Source organism: Petromyzon marinus, chromosome 73, assembly GCF_048934315.1.
Source record: "Petromyzon marinus isolate PM22_M1 ecotype Great Lakes invasive population chromosome 73, UKy_Petmar_22M1.pri1.0, whole genome shotgun sequence".
Lineage (NCBI taxonomy): Eukaryota > Metazoa > Chordata > Hyperoartia > Petromyzontiformes > Petromyzontidae > Petromyzon > Petromyzon marinus.
Genome location: NC_133739.1, coordinates 8,870,871 through 8,891,971, shown reverse-complemented (window position 1 = coordinate 8,891,971; position 21,101 = coordinate 8,870,871). Strand labels below are relative to the sequence as shown.

The 21,101-nt window shown below is 47.3% G+C and overlaps 1 protein-coding gene across 1 annotated transcript in view; it reads left to right on the top strand.

The window, feature by feature from the left end:
- The window catches only part of LOC142907032 (uncharacterized), a 40,809-nt gene extending 19,937 nt beyond the window's left edge, over positions 1-20,872 (top strand). Inside the window, exons 3-4 of the mRNA XM_076055961.1 lie at positions 6,880-8,325; positions 18,499-20,872. Coding sequence (XP_075912076.1) covers positions 6,880-8,325; positions 18,499-19,633 — 2,581 coding nt within the window. The 3' untranslated portion in view covers positions 19,634-20,872. The remainder of the gene's footprint in view (positions 1-6,879; positions 8,326-18,498) is intronic.
- Positions 20,873-21,101: the final 229 nt, after the last annotated feature.

Genomic DNA, 21,101 nt, shown 5'->3' with positions numbered 1-21,101 from the left:
GGGATAAAAGGCCGGCCCTCTGGACGGGCCGAGGCAGTGTTCACCAACTCAAGCCTGAAGACATCCAAAGACCTGAAGACTGGACCAGCACCCGGGAACCCTCAACCGAGGCTCTTGTTAGAGCCGGGTTGTAGCAGACCAGAGGTGGCTCGGACACCCTGGGACCCTCCCCGAGCTCTAGCCAGAGCCGGGTTGTAGCGGACCAGAGGTGAGCTCCCGTACCCGGGCTGGGACGGGTCGTCCAGTCTTCCCTTAACGCCGGGCTAAGGGATCCCGTGGGTAGCAGAGCCCAGAGTGTGCAGGCTGCAATAGAAGGGAGGCTGTCGCTCCCGGAGGCTATCGGGTGGAAGGGGCCATACCCCTGTCGTGTTACGGTATTGTGTAGAGCCGAGTTTGAAAGAGTTGTTATAATAAACGCGTTGCCTCAACCAGACGTCTCCGTGTGATTAGTTAAGGACACAACACTTGCATAAAAAAGAATAGCCAGTGGGTTTTCAAAGTACCTTCGTCTTACAAAAATCAATTTCGCGTGAGCCCACCACATTAAAACGATGCTCAGCTGAGCAGGGCGAGCCACGTTGGGGGGTGGGGGGGGAGGTCACCTTATCTTTGTCACGTGCCGTAGCTCACGTGACTTCTGCCGCGACAATGTCTGGATGTTTTCGCCTGAGGACGACCGCTGGTGTTGTGATCGAAATGTCGCGATTGATTTTTTCACTTCGTTTTTCTTCTACCTGCGTGAATTTACGGAAAGAACCAAAGGATAAGAAAGACGTCTTGTCTGCTGAGCTTGTTCATATCCGTGTATATCCATGTCCCACATTGCTTACACGGACACACCACACACAATGAAATAAATAGAAACTAGAACGACTTAATTCCGGGGATGGGCAAACATTGAGGAATCTCTTTCAATGGAGCGAGTTAAGTTTGTGCTCGATTCAACATCTCTCTGTCCGTCTGTGTCTCTGTTCCCCTCTGTGTCTCTCTCTCGCTGACTGTGTCTCCGTGGTCTCTGTATCTTTCATTCTGTCTTCTTCATGTCTGTGTCTGTCCACCTCTCTCTCTTGTCAGTCTCTGTGTGTGTCTCTATCAGCGTCTTTCCAACCGTATTCAACTACCGCCAGTAGCAACATGCACCCGTTCAACTTTCACGGGCCCACGACTGCATGCGACTCAAACTTGCTCCGAGTCTCTGTGTACGTGGAACTTATTTCGCACCGTACGTAGCCAACCATGCTAATCTGTGGGTCTCTCTGTGTGTGAGTCTCTGTGTGTATTTGGAACTTCTTTTGCACCGTATGTAGCCAACCATGATAATCTGTGGGTCTCTCTGTGTGCCAGTCTCTGTGTATCTGGAACTTCTTTCGCACCGTATGTAGCCGAACCCGCACAGGAGGAGCGGCTGGTATCTGTGGAGCTGTGGGCTGGGTACCATCTGTCGGCGGGAGCGAGAGACGATGAAGCTCCCAAGCATTTCACTACGTTACCAACATCATTTTTGCACTCATAAGTCGCTTGCCTAATTGTGTGTTTCGTATCGAATCTCATCTCAAACAATCAAAGGACGCCTCCCCCTAAGTGGCAGCTGCCCCTGTGTGGCACAAGGTGGCCCTGCACCGGCCTGCACGTGGACATGAGTCTGTCGGTAGGGGGCGATCATTGACGCGCCATCTCCGTTGTGTAGTTTCTGGATAATGTTTGGAATTGCCACAATTTTGACCGTGACACCGACATGCAATGACCTGTGCGTCGTGAATGACACAACGCTATGTTTTTACATCTGCCGTGAAGCAGACTGCGCACATTGTGGTGAATGTTACTGGGGTAGCCAGGTGTGCCTGTCGGATTTGAACCTTGAACCTCTGCAATAAATAGAGAATGCGCTACCATATTCTTGGTTCTTTTGGTAAAGTCACTTAGATAGAAAACTAAAATAAAGAAAAAAACGCGTTTATTTGTATTATTTAAATTGTCATTATTTAATTTTTCTTTAATGTAACATGTTTTTTTAATTTACGTGACTTTACCGAAAGCACCCAATAATGTGAATTCCTGCCAGTCACGAAAGTTTTAAGTCAAAGTAGAATGCACCACCAACTCGGCTCGCGTCAATCTGCGTGGAGGCGTGGGGGGGCCTGAGAGAGTTTCTCACCGGCGCAGAACTTCCATGCAGAGGGCTCCACGCAGCTTCGTGCGGAGCGACAGGCCAGGTAGCTCCCACACAGCGTGGCGCAGCTGATTAACATTTATATTGTTGGTTCTTTCGGTAATGTCACGTAGATAGAAAATTTACAAAAACATTGGAAAATAATAAATTCATGAAAAGATGCCATTTGTCGACTGACTGAAGTGACTGTGCCCACCTATGTGCACACGTACACACAGTGTACACACACAGTGTACACACACACTGTGTACACACACACAGTGTACACACACAGTGTACACACACACACCCAGTGTACACACACAGTGTACACACACACACAGTGTGTACACACACAGAGTGTACACAGTGTACACACACACAGTGTACAAACACACACAGTGTACACACACAAAGTGTACAAACACACGCAGTGTGCACACATACACAGTGTACACAGTGTGTGTACACACAGTGGACACACACACTGTGTATACACAAACACAGTGTACACACACACACTGTACACACACAGTGTACACACACACACAGTGTGTACACACAGTGTGCACACACACACAGTGTGTACACACACACACAGTGTGTACACACTGTGTGTACACACACACAGTGTGTACACACAGTGTGTACACACACACAGTGTAGACACACACACACAGTGTACACAAACAAACACAGTGTACACACACACAGTGTACACACACACAGTGTACATACACACAGTGTGTACGTACACACACGGTGTGTACACACACACAGTATACACACACAGTGTACACACACAAAGTGTACACACAAACTCCCACACACAATGTATATACACAGTGTACACACACACAGTGTACACACACACACAGTGTACACACACACCCAAGTGGTCTCGGTTCAAGGGAGAGAGCAATGGAAAATGAATCTAAATCAACTTGAACTTCAACCCCTCTCTGTGACGTCACCACTCACCATAACCTCATCGGCGTGAAACGCCAGGGGGAGGTGTACCTCGCTAGTGACGTCATGTCACCAAGGTGTTCACCCCACCCCGTCCAAGGCGCCCATGAACGTGACGTCACCTCTGCCTGGGTCGCTGCCGTTTTCTGTTCAAGTAGAATCCATATTTGGGCAAGGCCACGCCCAGTGACTGGCGGCTCATTAACATAATCTATTCACGTACTGAGGCGCTCATTGTGGGAGGGGAGTGTTATCGTTCCCCACAACTGACGTCATGTCACCTCTTGCTGCCGCGTGACATCACGAGATAACAGGAAGCTGCTGCTCCGCCCGTGCACTGAAATCCGAGGTGAGAAATTCTCATCGCGGTTGTGGTGGTGGTTGTTGTGGTGGTTGTTGTGGTGGTGGTTGTGGTTGTTGTGTTGGTGGTTGTTGTTTACCGAGGTAGAGCCTCGCTCTCTCTCGTAGGGATGTCAATTGAGTAGCAGCGAGCATGGAAGCGATGTCCAGGTTGTAACTTTACAGCGCGGGGCCTAGCCACGCGGAGCCTTGCCTCCTGCCCTCGCCTGATCGCGTTTGCTTCAATTATCTCGCTTAAGTTTAATTTGTCTTCAGGCGGCTCGCCACTTTGTCACTTTGTTTTACTTTTAAATATTCACGCGGTTTTTATTTATTTTTATTTTTTACACCAGGCCAAGCCCGCTTGAGCTGCTGTACCGCTTTTTGTTTTCAGAAGCGACCTGCCCACAACACAACACAAGGTGAGGCTCCTCAACAGCGTGGCGGTGTTCACTCTGGACGCGTGGCGGTGTTCACTCTGGACGCGTGGCGGTGTTCACTCTGGACGCGTGGCGGTGTTCACTCTACTTGGTGGAGTGAGGAAGCATGAATTCTGAGCAGGTGAAGGTGGCCAGGCGTGGGTCTGGACACACCACCACCTGTGAACCGTGCCAGTGTGTGACAGTGGTGGAGCCAGTGGGGGTGGGGTAGGCACGTGCCCCCCCAACGATCCGATCGAAATCCCTAATTTCGATAGGATCATTGGGGTTTATTAGTAACTAGCTTTACTACCCGGCTTCGCCCGGGACTTGGATTCTTGTCTTGGATACATTTCATATTCCCTTATATTTCACTGAAAAACCCTTAAAAATGTTGAGGCTTGCGAGAAAGAAAAAAGGCGAAACAAATCAAGTTACCTAAATCGGATGTTTTCACTCAAGGAAATGTAACCTTAATCCACTTCTACGCAAGGTCGATTTTGGCCACTCGGGAAGGGAATAATGACGTGGCGAGCTGAAAATAGTCGCGTTCACTTAGAAATTCCAAACGGCATAAGCTGTTAAAATGTTCACGACGCCAGAACTCAGCGTTGGAGAGGTTTTGCTGCTTCACACAAACAAACAGATGTAATGTTCTGCTTCATATTTAAGATAGCAGTTATACCCGTTCTTCGCACGGAGGATATGTATTGAAACTCCGAGAAACCAATGGATTAATTTGACCAGGAGCGAAGCGCCACCTGAAATCTCCCGGCACGCTGTTAACAGCCCTATCTGTGCTGCCAAATACATCTTTCCCTGGATGTTCTTCCCTGTGTATGTATCTCTGCTACCATGTACTTTGTATCTGTTCACTCTGTCTATGCTGGTATGTTCAACCCAGAGGATGAACACGAAATTTAGCAGTCTTCTGAAATTCGTGGTCTACCAGGGAAGTGTCTAACTGTGTTGTTGTCCTACTGGTTTTGCATCACGTAATTTTTCTTAGGTTTTGTTGCGTTCTCGTCTCTCATCTTCTTGTTGTATTTGCCTCCGTGCAGTTTAACGCTCTCTATGTGTTGCGTTGATGTCACCCTATGTGCTCCCTCGCTATTTGTTTTTTACACCTGATGATGATCGCTTGTGTTGCGTTCGAAACGTCGTGATTCATTTTAACATAATTTTATTATATTTCTACATCCGTGACTTTACCGAAAAAAACAATGAATAATTTATGCATTCACGAAAGCTTCAATTCTATATTCATTGCAGAGCGCTTAACTCAGGTGTGTTGCGGGTTGACGCCACAATCTTCATGGTCATACAAAATACAAAAGTCTATTTTTATACTTGTTTCATTGTGCACGGTATGGAACCTACCCACATGCCAAATTTCAAGTGTGTAGCATGTTGGGAAGTATGCTAAACATTTCTAACAGACACACACACACGTATCCACACATTTCCCTTTTATATATAGACTGGCTTTACTACCCGGCTTTGCCCGGGACTTTGATTCTTGTCTTGGATTAAAACACGACCTTCGCGGAGTGTTGGTGGGGGGGTATGCGTGACGTCAGCAGGCACACTGCGTAACGATGCCGCATAGGGTGACATCTCAGATATGACGGCTATTTTAATACTTTGTGCATTGTGTCCAGTCTGGAAGCTACCCACATGCCAAATTTCAAGTTTGTGTTGCATGTTGGTAAGTATGCTGAACATTTCAAACAGACACACAGTCACAAATTTCCCTTTTATAATTATAGATAAATCAGCATTGTGCGACTCCCCCCATTGCCACCGCGTGGCATATTATTACGTGCCAGGGACTCTATGAGAGGACAACAGTCCGTGTTCATAATTGGCAATAAGTAACGGCAAAGCAGTTACAAGCGACTCTTAGAATTGTGCCCAGTTGCGTATACAGTACACGACTTCCCTGAAGGCAAACACCTTCAGCGAGCGCGATGCCTTTCACACGCGTCGAATAAAAAGCATAGGACAAGTCCTTACTTAGTAACAACTCCTTACTAATAACTCCTTACTTAGTAACAACTCCTTACTAATAACTCCTGACAAACAACTCCTTACTTAGTAACAACTCCTTCCTAACAACTCCTTACTTAGTAACAACTCCTTACTAATAACTCCTTAATTACTAATAACTCCTGACTAATACCTCCTGACGAACAACTCCTTACTTACTAACAACTCCTCACTTACTAACTCCTTACTTACTAGCAACTCCTTACTTTCTAACAACTCCTTACTAACAACACCTTAATTACTAACAACTCCTTACTAACAACTCCTTACTTACTTAACAACTCCTTACTAACAACTCCTTACTTATTAACAACTCCTATCATTTTTCATTGCTGAAAGGGGTTGCCTCCCCTACTTGATTATCCTGGCTCTACCTCTGAGAGTGTGAAAGGGTCAAGTTTGTATTTGCAGTAAAGTCTATTAACTCTATTGAGCACGGAGGTTATATCAAAACAGTAGTTTATTTTTGTTTTCCCCTGCAACTCTTTGTAAGAATGTAGTCAGGAAGTTATCACAGCACACGTGCAGCTGAAGTCGGAACTGTTCATCCCAGCATTCAAGGACATCTGTGCCTGGCTTTCACACCTCTACGTTGTGATTGAACATTAATTTATGCATTTCTGCATAACACAAATAGTATTATTTTCAACACCCTTTGCTACGTCAGCTGAATTTAGCTTTCATAAATATTCCTTTTGAAGCCAGACAGCCGAAATTGTGTGCTCGGAGTTTTGGGTTAACATTTATTTTGAAGATACGAGGGCTTCCAGGCACGTTTATGACCATTTGTGTGCCATAACAGCCCGTGTGATTAATTTGGGACACGTTTTCACTATATCATGAATATATGAATAAGTATAGAGAGTGTAAGTCACGTGTGACTGTATAATGCATTCCTCTGTGCATCGATACTGACGTGTAGATGGTGTGGATATTCTTTTTTTCTGTCTACAGCTGTCGCTTCCTCTGCAGAATTGATCTGATGGAGCAAAGGCACTCGGCGCAGCTCGGTGCAAAAAGGCAACAATGCGACCGGTGTGCATACAGCACGGATAGTACTGCACATTTGACACGGCACCAGAGAACCAACACCGGAGAGAAACCCTTCAAGTGCAGTGTGTGTGGGAAGGCGTTTTCAGATTCATATCCTCTTGTAGCACTCCAGAGAATGCACACGGGAGATAAACCCTTCAAGTGCAGTGTGTGTGGGAAGGCGTTTGCACATTCACCAAGTCTTCATGTACACCAGAGAACACACACGGGAGAGAAACCCTTCAAGTGCAGTGTGTGTGGGAAGGCGTTTACACGTTCACCAAATCTTCATGTACACCAGAGAACACACACGGGAGAGAAACCCTTCAAGTGCAGTGTGTGTGGGAAGGCGTTTTCACATTCACCACATCTTCATGTACACCAGAGAACACACACGGGAGAGAAGCCCTTCAAGTGCAGTGTGTGTGGGAAGGCGTTTTCAGATTCATATCCTCTTGTAGCACTCCAGAGAATGCACACGGGAGATAAACCCTTCAAGTGCAGTGTGTGTGGGAAGGCGTTTGCACATTCACCAAGTCTTCATGTACACCAGAGAACACACACGGGAGAGAAACCCTTCAAGTGCAGTGTGTGTGGGAAGGCGTTTACACGTTCACCAAATCTTCATGTACACCAGAGAACACACACAGGAGAGAAACCCTTCAAGTGCAGTGTGTGTGGGAAGGCGTTTTCACATTCACCACATCTTCATGTACACCAGAGAACACACACGGGAGAGAAGCCCTTCAAGTGCAGTGTGTGTGGGAAGGCGTTTGCACATTCACCAAATCTTCATGTACACCAGAGAACACACACGAGAGAGACACCCTTCAAGTGCAGTGTGTATGGGAAGGCGTTTGCACAGTCACCAAATCTTCATGTACACCAGAGAACACACACGGGAGAGAAACCCTTCAAGTGCAATGTGTGTGGGAAGGCGTTTGCACAGTCACCAAATCTTCATGTACACCAGAGAACACACACGGGAGAGAAACCCTTCAAGTGCAGTGTGTGTGGGAAGGCGTTTTCACATTCACCACATCTTCATGTACACCAGAGAACACACACGGGAGAGAAACCCTTCAAGTGCAGTGTGTGTGGGAAGGCGTTTTCACAGTCACCAAGTCTTCATGCACACCAGAGAACACACACGGGAGAGAAACCCTTCAAGTGCAGTGTGTGTGGGAAGGCGTTTTCACAGTCACAAAATCTTCATCTACACCAGAGAACACACACGGGAGAGAAACCCTTCAAGTGCAGTGTGTGTGGGAAGGCGTTTTCACATTCACCAAGTCTTCATGTACACCAGAGAACACACACAGGAGATAAACCCTTCAAGTGCAGTGTGTGTGGGAAGGCGTTTGCACAGTCATCACATCTTAATGTACACAAGAGAACACGCGAGCATCAGAAGATCCACAAGGAGTGGAGTCTGAAATCAGCTTGTGAAAGTCAAAGTGCCGCAATGAGCCCATCCCTCATGAAACAAGAACTGTAAGAAAATCCCAGCTTGGACACTTTTAAAGGTATCGAGGTGAAATTTGAAGAGGTGAAGGTGAAATGTGAAGAAGTGATGGTGAAGAGCGAAGAAGTGAGGGTAAAATGTGAAGATGAAGATTCAACTCCAAAATCGGACCTTCACATCGATGGAGGCAACGTGAAGCAGGAGGAGAATTCTGACTGCGAGGCAGAGCGAGGCAACTCCCAGCAGTTTGTGGAAGTGGAGGTGTGGGTGAACTTCCTCCGAGACATTACAAAGTCAAATGGAGACCCGGTAGATATGTAAGCTTGAGACGATGTCGCTCCAATAGATGCACCTTTGTCACAGGCCTTTAATGACAAGAATGTGAAGTTGAACACTCAATTCCTAGGTTCAACCTGCAGGGTTAGAGCGGCCAGTCTTTGTGGACCTGTGGGTTGCGTAGATCTCTAACCATGAGCGAGAGCCAATACACTCCCAAGCTTTCACAAGGTTCAAATAATTCCATTTATATGGTGTTTGCTTAATCGCCTCTGGCAATTCGGAGTTTTGTGTGGTATCTCGGCTCAAACACTCGAAGAGCATCCCCAAGTAGCAGCTGCCCCTGTGTGGTAAAAGGTGGTGGCCCTGCACTGGCCTGCATGTAGACAAGAGCCTGTCAGTAGAGGGCGATGGTTGATATGGCATCTCAGTTGTGGAGTTTGTAGGTAATATTTAGAATTTGATCAATTTCACATCGGTTTACTGTATGACAGTTGAGTTGTTGCAGCCTCCTTTGGCGTCCATGTACGAGGTGCCTCTGTGGATGTGTAGGTTTTGACTTTAACATAGCCATTTCCGTGACCAGTCACAAGCTAATCCCTCAGCTATTTGATATGTAAACCCCCTTTTGTCAAGGGCCTCACTTCTCCCAACCAGCTTAAAGTCGCTACGAATCTTAACAGCGTTCATTAAAGCTCTGTGGATGTGTAGGCCTTTACTTTAACATCTATTTCTGTGACCAGTCACAAGCTAATCCCTTAGCTATTTCAATGCTAAATTACTAGTTGCCTCTGTGGATGTGTAGGTTTTGACTTTAACATAGCCATTTCTGTGACCAGTCACAAGCTAATCCCTCAGCTATTTGCACAAGCTAATCCCTTAGCTATTTTAATGCTAAATTACTAGTTGCCTCTGTGGATGTGTAGGTTTTGACTTTAGCATAGCCATTTCTACGACCAGTCACAAGCTAATCCCTCAGCTATTTGATATGTAAACCCCCTTTGTCAAGGTGCCTCACTTCTCTCAACCAGCTTAAAAGTCGCTACGAATCTTAACAGCGTTCATTGAAGCTCTGTCGTCCCGACAGGTCTGTTCATTTCACCTGAAGACGGCCGCTTGCGTTGTGGCCGAAACGTGGTGAGAATTTTATTGTGTTATTTTATTATTTTATTTTCATTCTACGTGACTTTCCCGAAAGAACCAAAGAAGAAGAGTTGTTATAATAAACGCGTTGCCTCAACCAGACGTCTCCGTGTGATTAGTTAAGGACACAACACTTGTATAAAAGAGAATAGCCAGTGGGTTTTCAAAGTACCTTCGTCTTACAGAAATCAATTTCGCGTGAGGCCACCGCATTAAAACGATGCTCAGCTGAGGAGGGCGAGCCACGTTGGGGAGGGGGTGGTCACCTTATCTTTGTCACGTGACGTAGGTCACGTGACTTCTGCCACGACAATGTCTGGATGTTTTCGCCTGAGGACGACCGCTGGTGCTGCGATCGAAACGTCGCGATTTCTGTTTTTTTACTTCGTTTTTTTTCTACCTGCGTGAATTTACCGAAAGAACCAAAGGATATGAAAGACGTCTTGTCTGCTGAGCTTGTTCATATCCGTGTACATCGATGTCCCACATTGCTTAAATGGACACACCACACACAATGAAATAATTAGAAACTAGGACGACTTAATTTCGGGGATGGGCAAATATTGAGGAATCTCTTTCAATGGAGCGAGTTAAGTTTTTGTTCGATTCAACATCTCTCTGTCCGTCTGTGTCTCTGTTCCCCTCTGTGTCTCTCTCTCGCTGACTGTGTCTCTGTGGTCTCTGTATCTTTCATTCTGTCTTCCTCTTGTCCGTGTCTGTCCACCTCTCTCTCTTGTCAGTCTCTGTGTGTCTCTCTATCAGCGTCTTTCCAACTGTATTCAACTACCGACAGTAGCAACATGCGCCCGTTCAACTTTCACGGGCCCACGACTGCACGCGACTCAAAATTGCTCCGAGTCTGTGTGTATCTGGAACTTCTTTCTCACCGTACGTAGCCAACCATGCTAATCTGTGGGTCTCTCTGTGTGTGAGTCTCTGTGTGTATCTGGAACTTCTTTCGCACCGTACGTAGCCGAACCTGCACAGGAGGAGCGGCTGGTATCTGTGGAGTTGTTGGCTGGGTACCATCTGTCGGCGGGAGCGAAAGACGATGAAGCTCCCAAGCATTTCACTACGTTACCAACATCATATTTGCACGCATAAGTCGCTTGCCTAATTGTGTCTTTCTTATCGAATCTCATCTCAAACAATCGAAGGACGCCTCTCCCTAAGTGGCAGCTGCCCCTGTGTGGCACAAGGTGGCCCTGCGCCGGCCTGCACGTGGACATGAGTCTGTCGGTAGGGGGCGATCATTGACGCGCCGTCTCCGTTGTGTAGTTTCTGGATAATGTTTGAAATTGCCACAATTTTGACCATGACACCGACATGCAATGACCTGTGCGTCGTGAATGACACAACGCTATGTTTTACATCTGCGGTGAAGCAGACTGCGCACATTGTGGTGAATGTTACTGGGGTAGCCAGGTGTGCCTGTCTGATTTGAACCTTGAACCTCTGCAATAAATAGAGAATGCGCTACCATATTCTTGGTTCTTTCGGTAAATTCACGTAGATAGAAAACAAAAATAAAGAAAAAAACAGCGTTTATTTTTATTATTTAAATTGTCATTTTTTTTTTCTTTAATGTAACATGTTTTTTTTTATTTACGCGACTTTACCGAAAGAACCCAAGAATATGAATTCCTGCCAGTCACGAAAGTCAAAATAGAATGCACCACCAACTCGGCTCGCGTCAATCTGCGTGGAGGCGTGGGGGGGCCTGAGAGAGTTTCTCACCGGCGCAGAACTTCCATGCAGAGGGCTCCACGCAGCTTCGTGCGGAGCGACAGGCCAGGTAGATAGAAAATAACAAAAACATCGGAAAATAATAAATTGATGAAAAGATGCCATTTGTCGACTGAGATGACTGTGCCCACCAGAGTGTACACACACACACAGTGTACACACACACAGTGTACACACACACAGTGTACACACACACAGTGTATACGCACACACAGTGTACACACACACAGTGTACAACAACACACACAGTGTACACACACAGTGTACACAGACACACAGAGTGGACACACACACACAGTGTACACACACAGTGTACACACACACACAGTGTACACACACACACACGTGTACACACACAGTGTACACACACACAGTGTACACACACACACAGTGTACACACACACACACGTGTACACACAGTGCACACAGTGCACACACAGTGTACACACACACACACAGTGTACACACAGTGCACACAGTGCACACACAGTGTACACACAGTGTACACACAGTGTAAACACACACAGTGTACACACAGTGTACACAAACACACACAGTGTATACAAACAGTGTACACAAACACACAGTGTACACACACATAGTGTGCACACTCACAGTGTACACAAACACACAGTGTGTACACACACACAGTGTACGCACACACATACACACAGTGTACATACACACCTAAGGGGTCTCTGTTCAAGGGAGGGAACAATGGAAAATGAATCTAAATCAACTAAAACTCCAACTCCTCTCTGTGACGTCACCACTCAGCATAACCTCATCGGCGTGAAACGCCAGGGGGAGGTCTACCTCGCTCGTGACGTCATGTCACCAAGGTGTTCACCCCACCCCGTCCAAGGCGCCCTTGAACGTGACGTCACCTCTACCTGGGTCGCTGCCGTTTTCTGTTCAATTAGAATCCATATTTGGGCAAGGCCACGCCCAGTGACTGGCGGTTCATTAACATAATTATTTCGTGAAAGCCGTCGCGACAGGTTGAGCACCCACGCCCCATCCCTCTTCATATGGGCCGGGCTCATTAACATAATCTATTCACGTACGGAGCCGCTCATTGTGGAAGGGGAGTGTTATCGTTCCCCACAAGTGATGTCATGTCACCTCCTGCTGCTGCGTGACGTCACGAGATTATAGGAAGCTGCTGCTCCGCCCTTACACTGAAATCCGAGGTGAGAAATTCTCATCGCGGTTGTTGTTGTGGTTGTTGTGGTGGTGGTTGTTGTGGTTGTTGTGGTGGTGGTTGTTGTGGTGGTGGTTGTTGTGGTTGTTGTTGTGGTTGTTGTGGTGGTGGTGGTTGTTGTGGTGGTGGTTGTGGTTGTTGTGGTTGTTTATGGTGGTGGTTGTTGTTTACCGAGGTAGAGCCTCGCATGGAAGCAATGTCCAGGTTGGAACTTTACAGCGCAGGGCCTAGCCTGATCGCGGGGCCTAGTCTGATCGCGGGACCTAGCCTGATCGCGGGGCCTAGCCTGATCGCGGGGCCTAGACTGATCGCGGGGCCTAGCCTGATCGCGGGGCCTAGACTGATCGCGGGGCCTAGCTTGATCGCGGGGCCTAGCCTGATAGCGGGGCCTAGCCTGATCGCGGGGCCTAGTCTGATCGCGGGACCTAGCCTGATCGCGGGGCCTAGACTGATCGCGGGGCCTAGCTTGATCGCGGGGCCTAGCCTGATAGCGGGGCCTAGCCTGATAGCGGGGCCTAGCCTGATCGCGGGACCTAGCCTGATCGCGGGGCCTAGCCTGATAGCGAGGCCTAGCTTGATCCCGGGGCCTAGCTTGATCGCGGGTCCTAGTCTGATCGCCGGGCCTAGACTGATCGCGGGGCCTAGCTTGATCGCGGGGCCTAGCCTGATAGCGGGGCCTAGCCTGATCGCGGGGCCTAGCCTGATAGCGGGGCCTAACCTGATAGCGGGGCCTAGCTTGATCGCGGGGCCTAGCTTGATCGCGGGGCCTAGCTTGATCGCGGGGCCTAGTCTGATCGCGGGGCCTAGCCTGATCGCGGGGCCTAGCCTGATAGCGGGGCCTAGCCTGATAGCGGGGCCTAGCCTGATAGCGGGGCCTAGCCTGATAGCGGGGCCTAGCCTGATCGCGGGGCCTAGACTGATCGCGGGGCCTAGCCTGATCGCGGGGCCTAGACTGATCGCGGGGCCTAGCTTGATCGCGGGGCCTAGCCTGATAGCGGGGCCTAGCCTGATCGCGGGGCCTAGTCTGATCGCGGGACCTAGCCTGATCGCGGGGCCTAGACTGATCGCGGGGCCTAGCTTGATCGCGGGGCCTAGCCTGATAGCGGGGCCTAGCCTGATAGCGGGGCCTAGCCTGATCGCGGGACCTAGCCTGATCGCGGGGCCTAGCCTGATAGCGAGGCCTAGCTTGATCCCGGGGCCTAGCTTGATCGCGGGTCCTAGTCTGATCGCCGGGCCTAGACTGATCGCGGGGCCTAGCTTGATCGCGGGGCCTAGCCTGATAGCGGGGCCTAGCCTGATCGCGGGGCCTAGCCTGATAGCGGAGCCTAGCCTGATAGCGGGGCCTAGCTTGATCGCGGGGCCTAGCTTGATCGCGGGGCCTAGCTTGATCGCGGGGCCTAGTCTGATCGCGGGGCCTAGTCTGATCGCGGGGCCTAGCCTGATCGCGGGGCCTAGCCTGATAGCGGGGCCTAGCCTGATAGCGGGGCCTAGCCTGATAGCGGGGCCTAGCCTGATCGCGAGGCCTGGCCTGATCGCGTTTAAGTTTAATTTGTCTTCATGCGGCTCGCCACTTTGTCACGTTGTTTTAGTTGTAAATATTCACGCGTCTTCTTTGGTTCTTTCGGTAAAGTCACGTAGAATGAGAATAAAATAATAAATTGCTAAAATAAAATAACACAATCATATTCTCACGACGTTTCGGCCACAACACAAGCAGCCTTCATCAGGTGAAGGGACGAGACTGTCTGGTAGGACAGCGCTGAACAGTCTCGTCCCTTCACCTGATGAAGGCCGCTTGTGTTGTGGCCGAAACGTCGTGAGAATATTATTGTGCTATTTTATTTTATCAATTTATTATTTTATTCTCATTCTACGTGACTTTACCGAAAGAACCAAAGAAGATGAATCCTTGCAGACACGAAAGCTTTAAATCGAAATATTCACGCGGTTTTTTATTTCATTTTATTTTTTTACACCAGGCCAAGCCCGCTTGAGCTGCTGTGCCGCTTTTGTTTTCAGAAGCGACCTGCCCACAACACAACACAAGGTGAGGCTCCTCAACAGCGTGGCGGTGTTCACTCTGGATCTGTGGCGGTGTTCACTCTAGACGCGTGGCGGTGTTCACTCTGGACGCGTGGCGGTGTTCACTCTGGACGCGTGGCGGTGTTCACTCTGGACGTGTGGTGGTGTTCACTCTGGACGCGTGGCGGTGTTCACTCTGGACGCGTGGCGGTGTTCACTCTGGACGCGTGGCGGTGTTCACTCTAGACGCGTGGCGGTGTTCACTCTACTTGGTGGAGTGAGGAAACATGAATTCTGTGCAGGTGAAGGTGGCCAGGCGTTGGTCTGGACACACCACCACCTGTGAACCGTGCCAGTGTGTGACAGTGGTGGAGCCAGTGGGGGTGGGGTAGGCACGTGCCCCCCAACGATCCGATCGAAATCCCTCATTTCGATAGGATCATTGGGGTTTATTAGTAACTAGCTTCACTACCCGGCTTCGCCCGGGACTTGGATTCTTGTCTTGGATAAATTTCATGTCCCTTATATTTCACTGAAAAACCCTTTAAAATGTTGATGCTTGCAAGAAAGCAAAAAGCCGGAACAAATCAAGTTACCTAAATGGGATGTTTTCACTCGAGGAAATTTAACCTTAATCCACTTATACGCAAGGTCGATTTTTGCCACTAGGGAAGGGAATAATGACGTGGCGAGCTGAAAATAGTCGCGTTCACTTAGAAATTCCAAACGGCATAAGCTGTGAAAATTTCACGACGCCAGAGCTCAGCGTTGGGAGAGGTTTTTGCTGCTTCACACAAACAAACAGATGTAATGTTCTGCTTCATATTTAAGATAGCAGTTCTACCCGTTCTTCGCACGGAGGATATGTATTGAAACTCCGAGAAACCAATGGCTTCATCGGCCAGGAGCGAAGCGCCACCTAAAATCTCCCGGCACGCTGTTAACAGCCCTATCTGTGCTGCCAAATACATCTTTCCCTGGATGTTCTTCCCTGTGTATGTATCTCTGCTGCCTTGTACCTCGTATCTGTTCACTCTGTCTATGCTGGTTTGTTCAACCCGGAGGATGAACACGAAATTTAGCAGTCTTCTGAAATTCGTGGTCTACCATGGAAGTGTCTAACTGTGTTGTTGGCCTACTGGTTTTGCATCACGTAATTTTTCTTGGGTTTTGTTGAGTTCTCGTCTCTCATCTTCTTGTTGTATTTGCCTCCGTGCAGTTTAACGTTCTCTATGTGTTGCGTTGATGTCACCCTATGTGCTCCCTCACTATTTGTTTTTTACACCTGATGATGATCGCTTGTGTTGCGTTCGAAACGTCGTGATTTATTTCAATATAATATTGTCATATTTCTACATTCGTGACTTTACCGAAAAAAACAATGAGTAATTTATGCAGTCACGAAAGCTTCAATTCTATATTCATTGCAGAGCGCTTAACTCAGGTGTGTTGCGGGTTGACGCCACAATCTTCATGGTCATACAAAATACAAAAGTCTATTTTTATACTTGTTTCATTGTGCACGGTATGGAACCTACCCACATGCCAAATTGTGCTCCCTCACTATTTGTTTTTTACACCTGATGATGATCGCTTGTGTTGCGTTCGAAACGTCGTGATTTATTTCAATATAATATTGTCATATTTCTACATTCGTGACTTTACCGAAAAAAACAATGAGTAATTTATGCAGTCACGAAAGCTTCAATTCTATATTCATTGCAGAGCGCTTAACTCAGGTGTGTTGCGGGTTGACGCCACAATCTTCATGGTCATACAAAATACAAAAGTCTATTTTTATACTTGTTTCATTGTGCACGGTATGGAACCTACCCACATGCCAAATTTCAAGTGTGTAGCATGTTGGGAAGTATGCTAAACATTTCTAACAGACACACACACACACGTATCCACACATTTCCCTTTTATATATAGACTGGCTTTACTACCCGGCTTTGCCCGGGACTTTGATTCTTGTCTTGGATTAAAACGCGGCCTTCGCGGAGTGTTGGTGGGGCGGTATGCGTGACGTCAGCAGGCACACTGCGTAACGATGCCGCATAGGGTGACATCTCAGATATGATGGCTATTTTAATACTTTGTGCATTGTGTCCAGTCTGGAAGCTACCCACATGCCAAATTTCAAGTTTGTGTTGCATGTCGGCAAGTATGCTGAACATTTCAAACAGACACACATTCACAAATTTCCCTTTTATAAATATAGATCAATCAGCATTGTGCGACCCCCCCCCCCCCCCCACTGCCACCGCGTGGCATATTATTACCTGCCAGGGACTCTATGAGAGGACAACAGTCCGTGTTCATAATTGGCAATAAGTAACGGCAAAGCAGTTACAAGCGACTCTTAGAATTGTGCCCAGTTGCGTATACAGTACATGACTTCCCTGAAGGCAAACACCTTCAGCGAGCGCGATGCCTTTCACACGCGTCGAATTAAAAGCATAGGACAACTCCTTACTTAGTAACAACTCCTGACTAACAACTCCTTATTTACTAACAACTCCTGACTAACAACTCCTTACTTACTAACAACTCCTGACTAACAACTCCTTACTTCCTAACAACTCCTTACTAATAACTCCTTACCAACAACTCCTTACTAACAACTCCTTACTTACTAATATCTCCTTACTAACAACTGCTTACTTACTAACAACTCCTATCATTTTTCATTGCTGAAAGGGGCTACCCCCCCCCCCCCCCCACCTGAATATCCTGACTCTACCTCTGAGTGTGAAAGGGTCAAGTTTGTATTTGCAGTAAAGTCTATTAACTCTATTGAGCACGGAGGTTATATCAAAACAGTAGTTTATTTTTGTTTTCCTCTGCAACTCTTTGTAAGAATGTAGTCAGGAAGTTATCACAGCACACGTGCAGCTGAAGTCGGAACTGTTCATTCCAGCATTCAAGGACATCTGTGCCTGGCTTTCACACCTCTAAGTTGCGATTGAACATTAATTTATGCATTTATGCATAACACAAATAGTATTATTTTCAACACGTGGGCTTTCACGATCAATATTATTCATAATAAAGGTTTTTGGGTTAGATCGCGTTTATTTATAAATGTGTCGTAACCCTCCACCACCCGACACGGCCAATCAGCAAAAAAAAGTGTCACGTTGTCTTTTGTCAACGTGACACTTTTTTTTGCTGATTGGCCATGTCGGGTGGTGGAGGGTTACGACACATTTATAAATAACCGCGATCTAACCCAAAAACCTTTATTATGAGTATTATTTTCAATACCCTTTGCTACGTCAGCTGAATTTAGCTTTCATAAATATTCCTTTTGAAGCAAGACATTCAAAATCGTGTGCTCGGAGTTTTGGGTTAACGTTTATTTTGAAGATACGAGGGCTTCCAGGCACGTTTATGACCATTTGCCCTCTCCTTGTGTGACATAACAGCCCGTGTGATGAATTTGGGACACGTTTTCACTATATCATGAATATATGAATAAGTATAGACGTGTAAGTCACGTGTTACTGTATGAATGCATTCCTCTGTGCATCGATACTGACGTGTAGATGGTGTGGATATTCTTTTTTTCTGTCTGCAGCTGTCGCTTCCTCTGCAGAATTGGTCTGATGGAGCAAAGGCACTCGGCGCAGCTCGGTGCAAAAAGGCATCAATGCGACCGGTGTGCATACAGCACGGATAGTACTGCACATTTCACGTGGCACCAGAGAACCCACACGGGAGAGAAACCCTTCAAGTGCAGTGTGTGTGGGAAGGCGTTTGCACAGTCACCAAATCTTCATGTACACCAGAGAACACACACGGGAGAGAAACCCTTCAAGTGCAGTGTGTGTGGGAAGGCGTTTGCATGTTCACAAAATCTTCATGTACACCAGAGAACACACACGGGAGAGAAACCCTTCAAGTGCAGTGTGTGTGGGAAGGCGTTTTCACATTCACCACATCTTCATGTACACCAGAGAACACACACGGGAGAGAAACCCTTCAAGTGCAGTGTGTGTGGGAAGGCGTTTTCACAGTCACCAAGTCTTCATGCACACCAGAGAATACACACGGGAGAGAAACCCTTCAAGTGCAGTGTGTGTGGGAAGGCGTTTTCACAGTCACAAAATCTTCATCTACACCAGAGAGCACACACGGGAGAGAAACCCTTCAAGTGCAGTATGTGTGGGAAGGCGTTTTCACAGTCACCAAGTCTTCAAGTACACATGAGAACACACACGGGAGAGAAACCCTTCCAGTGCAGTGTGTGTGGGAAGGCGTTTTCAAAGTCACCACATCTTCATGTACACCAGAGAACACACACGGGAGAGAAACCCTTCAAGTGCAGTGTGTGTGGGAAGGCGTTTTCACATTCACCACATCTTAATGTACACCAGAGAACACACACAGGAGATAAACCCTTCAAGTGCAGTGTGTGTGGGAAGGCGTTTGCACAGTCATCACATCTTAATGTACACAAGAGAACACACGAGCATCAGAAGATCCACAAGGAGTGGAATCTGAAATCAGCTTGTGAAAGTCAAAGTGCCGCAATGAGCCCATCCCTCATGAAACAAGAATTGGAAGAAAATCCCAGCTTGGACACTTTTAAAGGTATCGAGGTGAAATTTGAAGAGGTGAAGGTGAAATGTGAAGAAGTGATGATGAAGAGCGAAGAAGTGAGGGTAAAATGTGAAGATGAAGATTCAACTCCAAAATCGGACCTTCACATCGATGGAGGCAACGTGAAGCAGGAGGAGAATTCTGACTGCGAGGCAGAGCGAGGCAACTCCCAGCAGTTTGTGGAAGTGGAGGTGTGGGTGGACTTCCTCTGAGACAATACAAAGTCAAATGGAGACCCGGTAGATGTGTAAGCTTGAGACGATGTCGCTCCAATAGATGCACCTTTGTCACAGGCCTTTAATGACAAGAATGTGAAGTTGAACACTCGATTCCTAGGTTCAACCTGCAGGGTCAGAGCGGCCAGTCTTTGTGAACCTGTGGGTTGCGTAGATCTCTAACCATGAGCGAGAGCCAATAAGCTCCCAAGCAATCACAAGGTTCTAATAATTCCATTTATATGGTGCTTGCTTAATCGCCTCTGGCAATTCGGAGTTTTGTATCGTATCTCGTCTCAAACACTCGAAGAGCATCCCCAAGTAGCAGCTGCCCCTGTGTGGTACAAGGTGGTGGCCCTGCACCGGCCTGCATGTGGACAAGAACCTGTCAGTAGGGGGCAATGGTTGATGTGGCATCTCAGTTGTGGAGTTTGTAGGTAATGTTTAGAATTTGATAAATTTTGACCCAGACGCCAGCATGCAATGGCCTACTTGTTTTTGAATGGCGCAATAGTATGTTGTACATACACTGTTAAGCGTATTTGTAAAAAAATAGCTTGTTAGTACGATATAACCTGATGCAGTATATTTCACTGCAGTAATTCAATTTTGTTAATATGCCTGTCAATAATTTAGAATTAATACTTGTCTGATTGTGTGCGTACATGTAACATTGTCTATAAGGGTCAAACATTGAATAAGTGATGTTAGGACAAAGTGTGTGTTTTGGAAGTAACCTGTACAGATAACTCAGGTGAGACTCATTGTTCTTGTGATACAGGTCAAAGGGTATTTTTGTGTTTTCAGGAAGCATCTCCCTCTGGAGCAACTCATTGTCTTTGAAATAGGGAGCACACTCGCATCATTCATCAGTTACAAGGCATACCACTCAAAAGTTACACGTAGAGGAGATACATTCTCTACAACACGAATTATAATTTTGTATTACGTGTTGATGTACATTTTGTCGAATTAGGACGTGAAATGGTCCTTGCTGATTAACGTCTGGATGTTCACAACCAAGGGCTTGAAGCAAACCTGACTGCCTGCGGCGCTCCTCGCAACCATTTATGGCCTTGGGCAAGGAAAGTCACGGACAAAATTACACACGAACGACGTCTCCACGCAAGCTCCTGATGCTCCGTTTTGAAGTTTGAAAATGAAACAACTTTGAATTGTAATTATGTTTTGAATTAGATAATTGTATTTCTTCATTAAAAGCGTATTAATTGAAAACGATATTTCGTGTGAATTTTCTCTCGTCGTTAAGTAGATGGCCTTGCCGGGGGTTCGGTTCGATGCGGACTTTCACCTGGTTGGGATCGCGGGATCGAGATGAGGTGACACAGAGCTGCTGGCCGTGCGAGAAGACCGCCGTCTGCAGATCGATTCCAACGCGATCCAACGTCTGTCCCTGCGTCTCCGTCGTTCATGCAGGGGGCGCGTGGAGGTTTGCAGCGCCCCC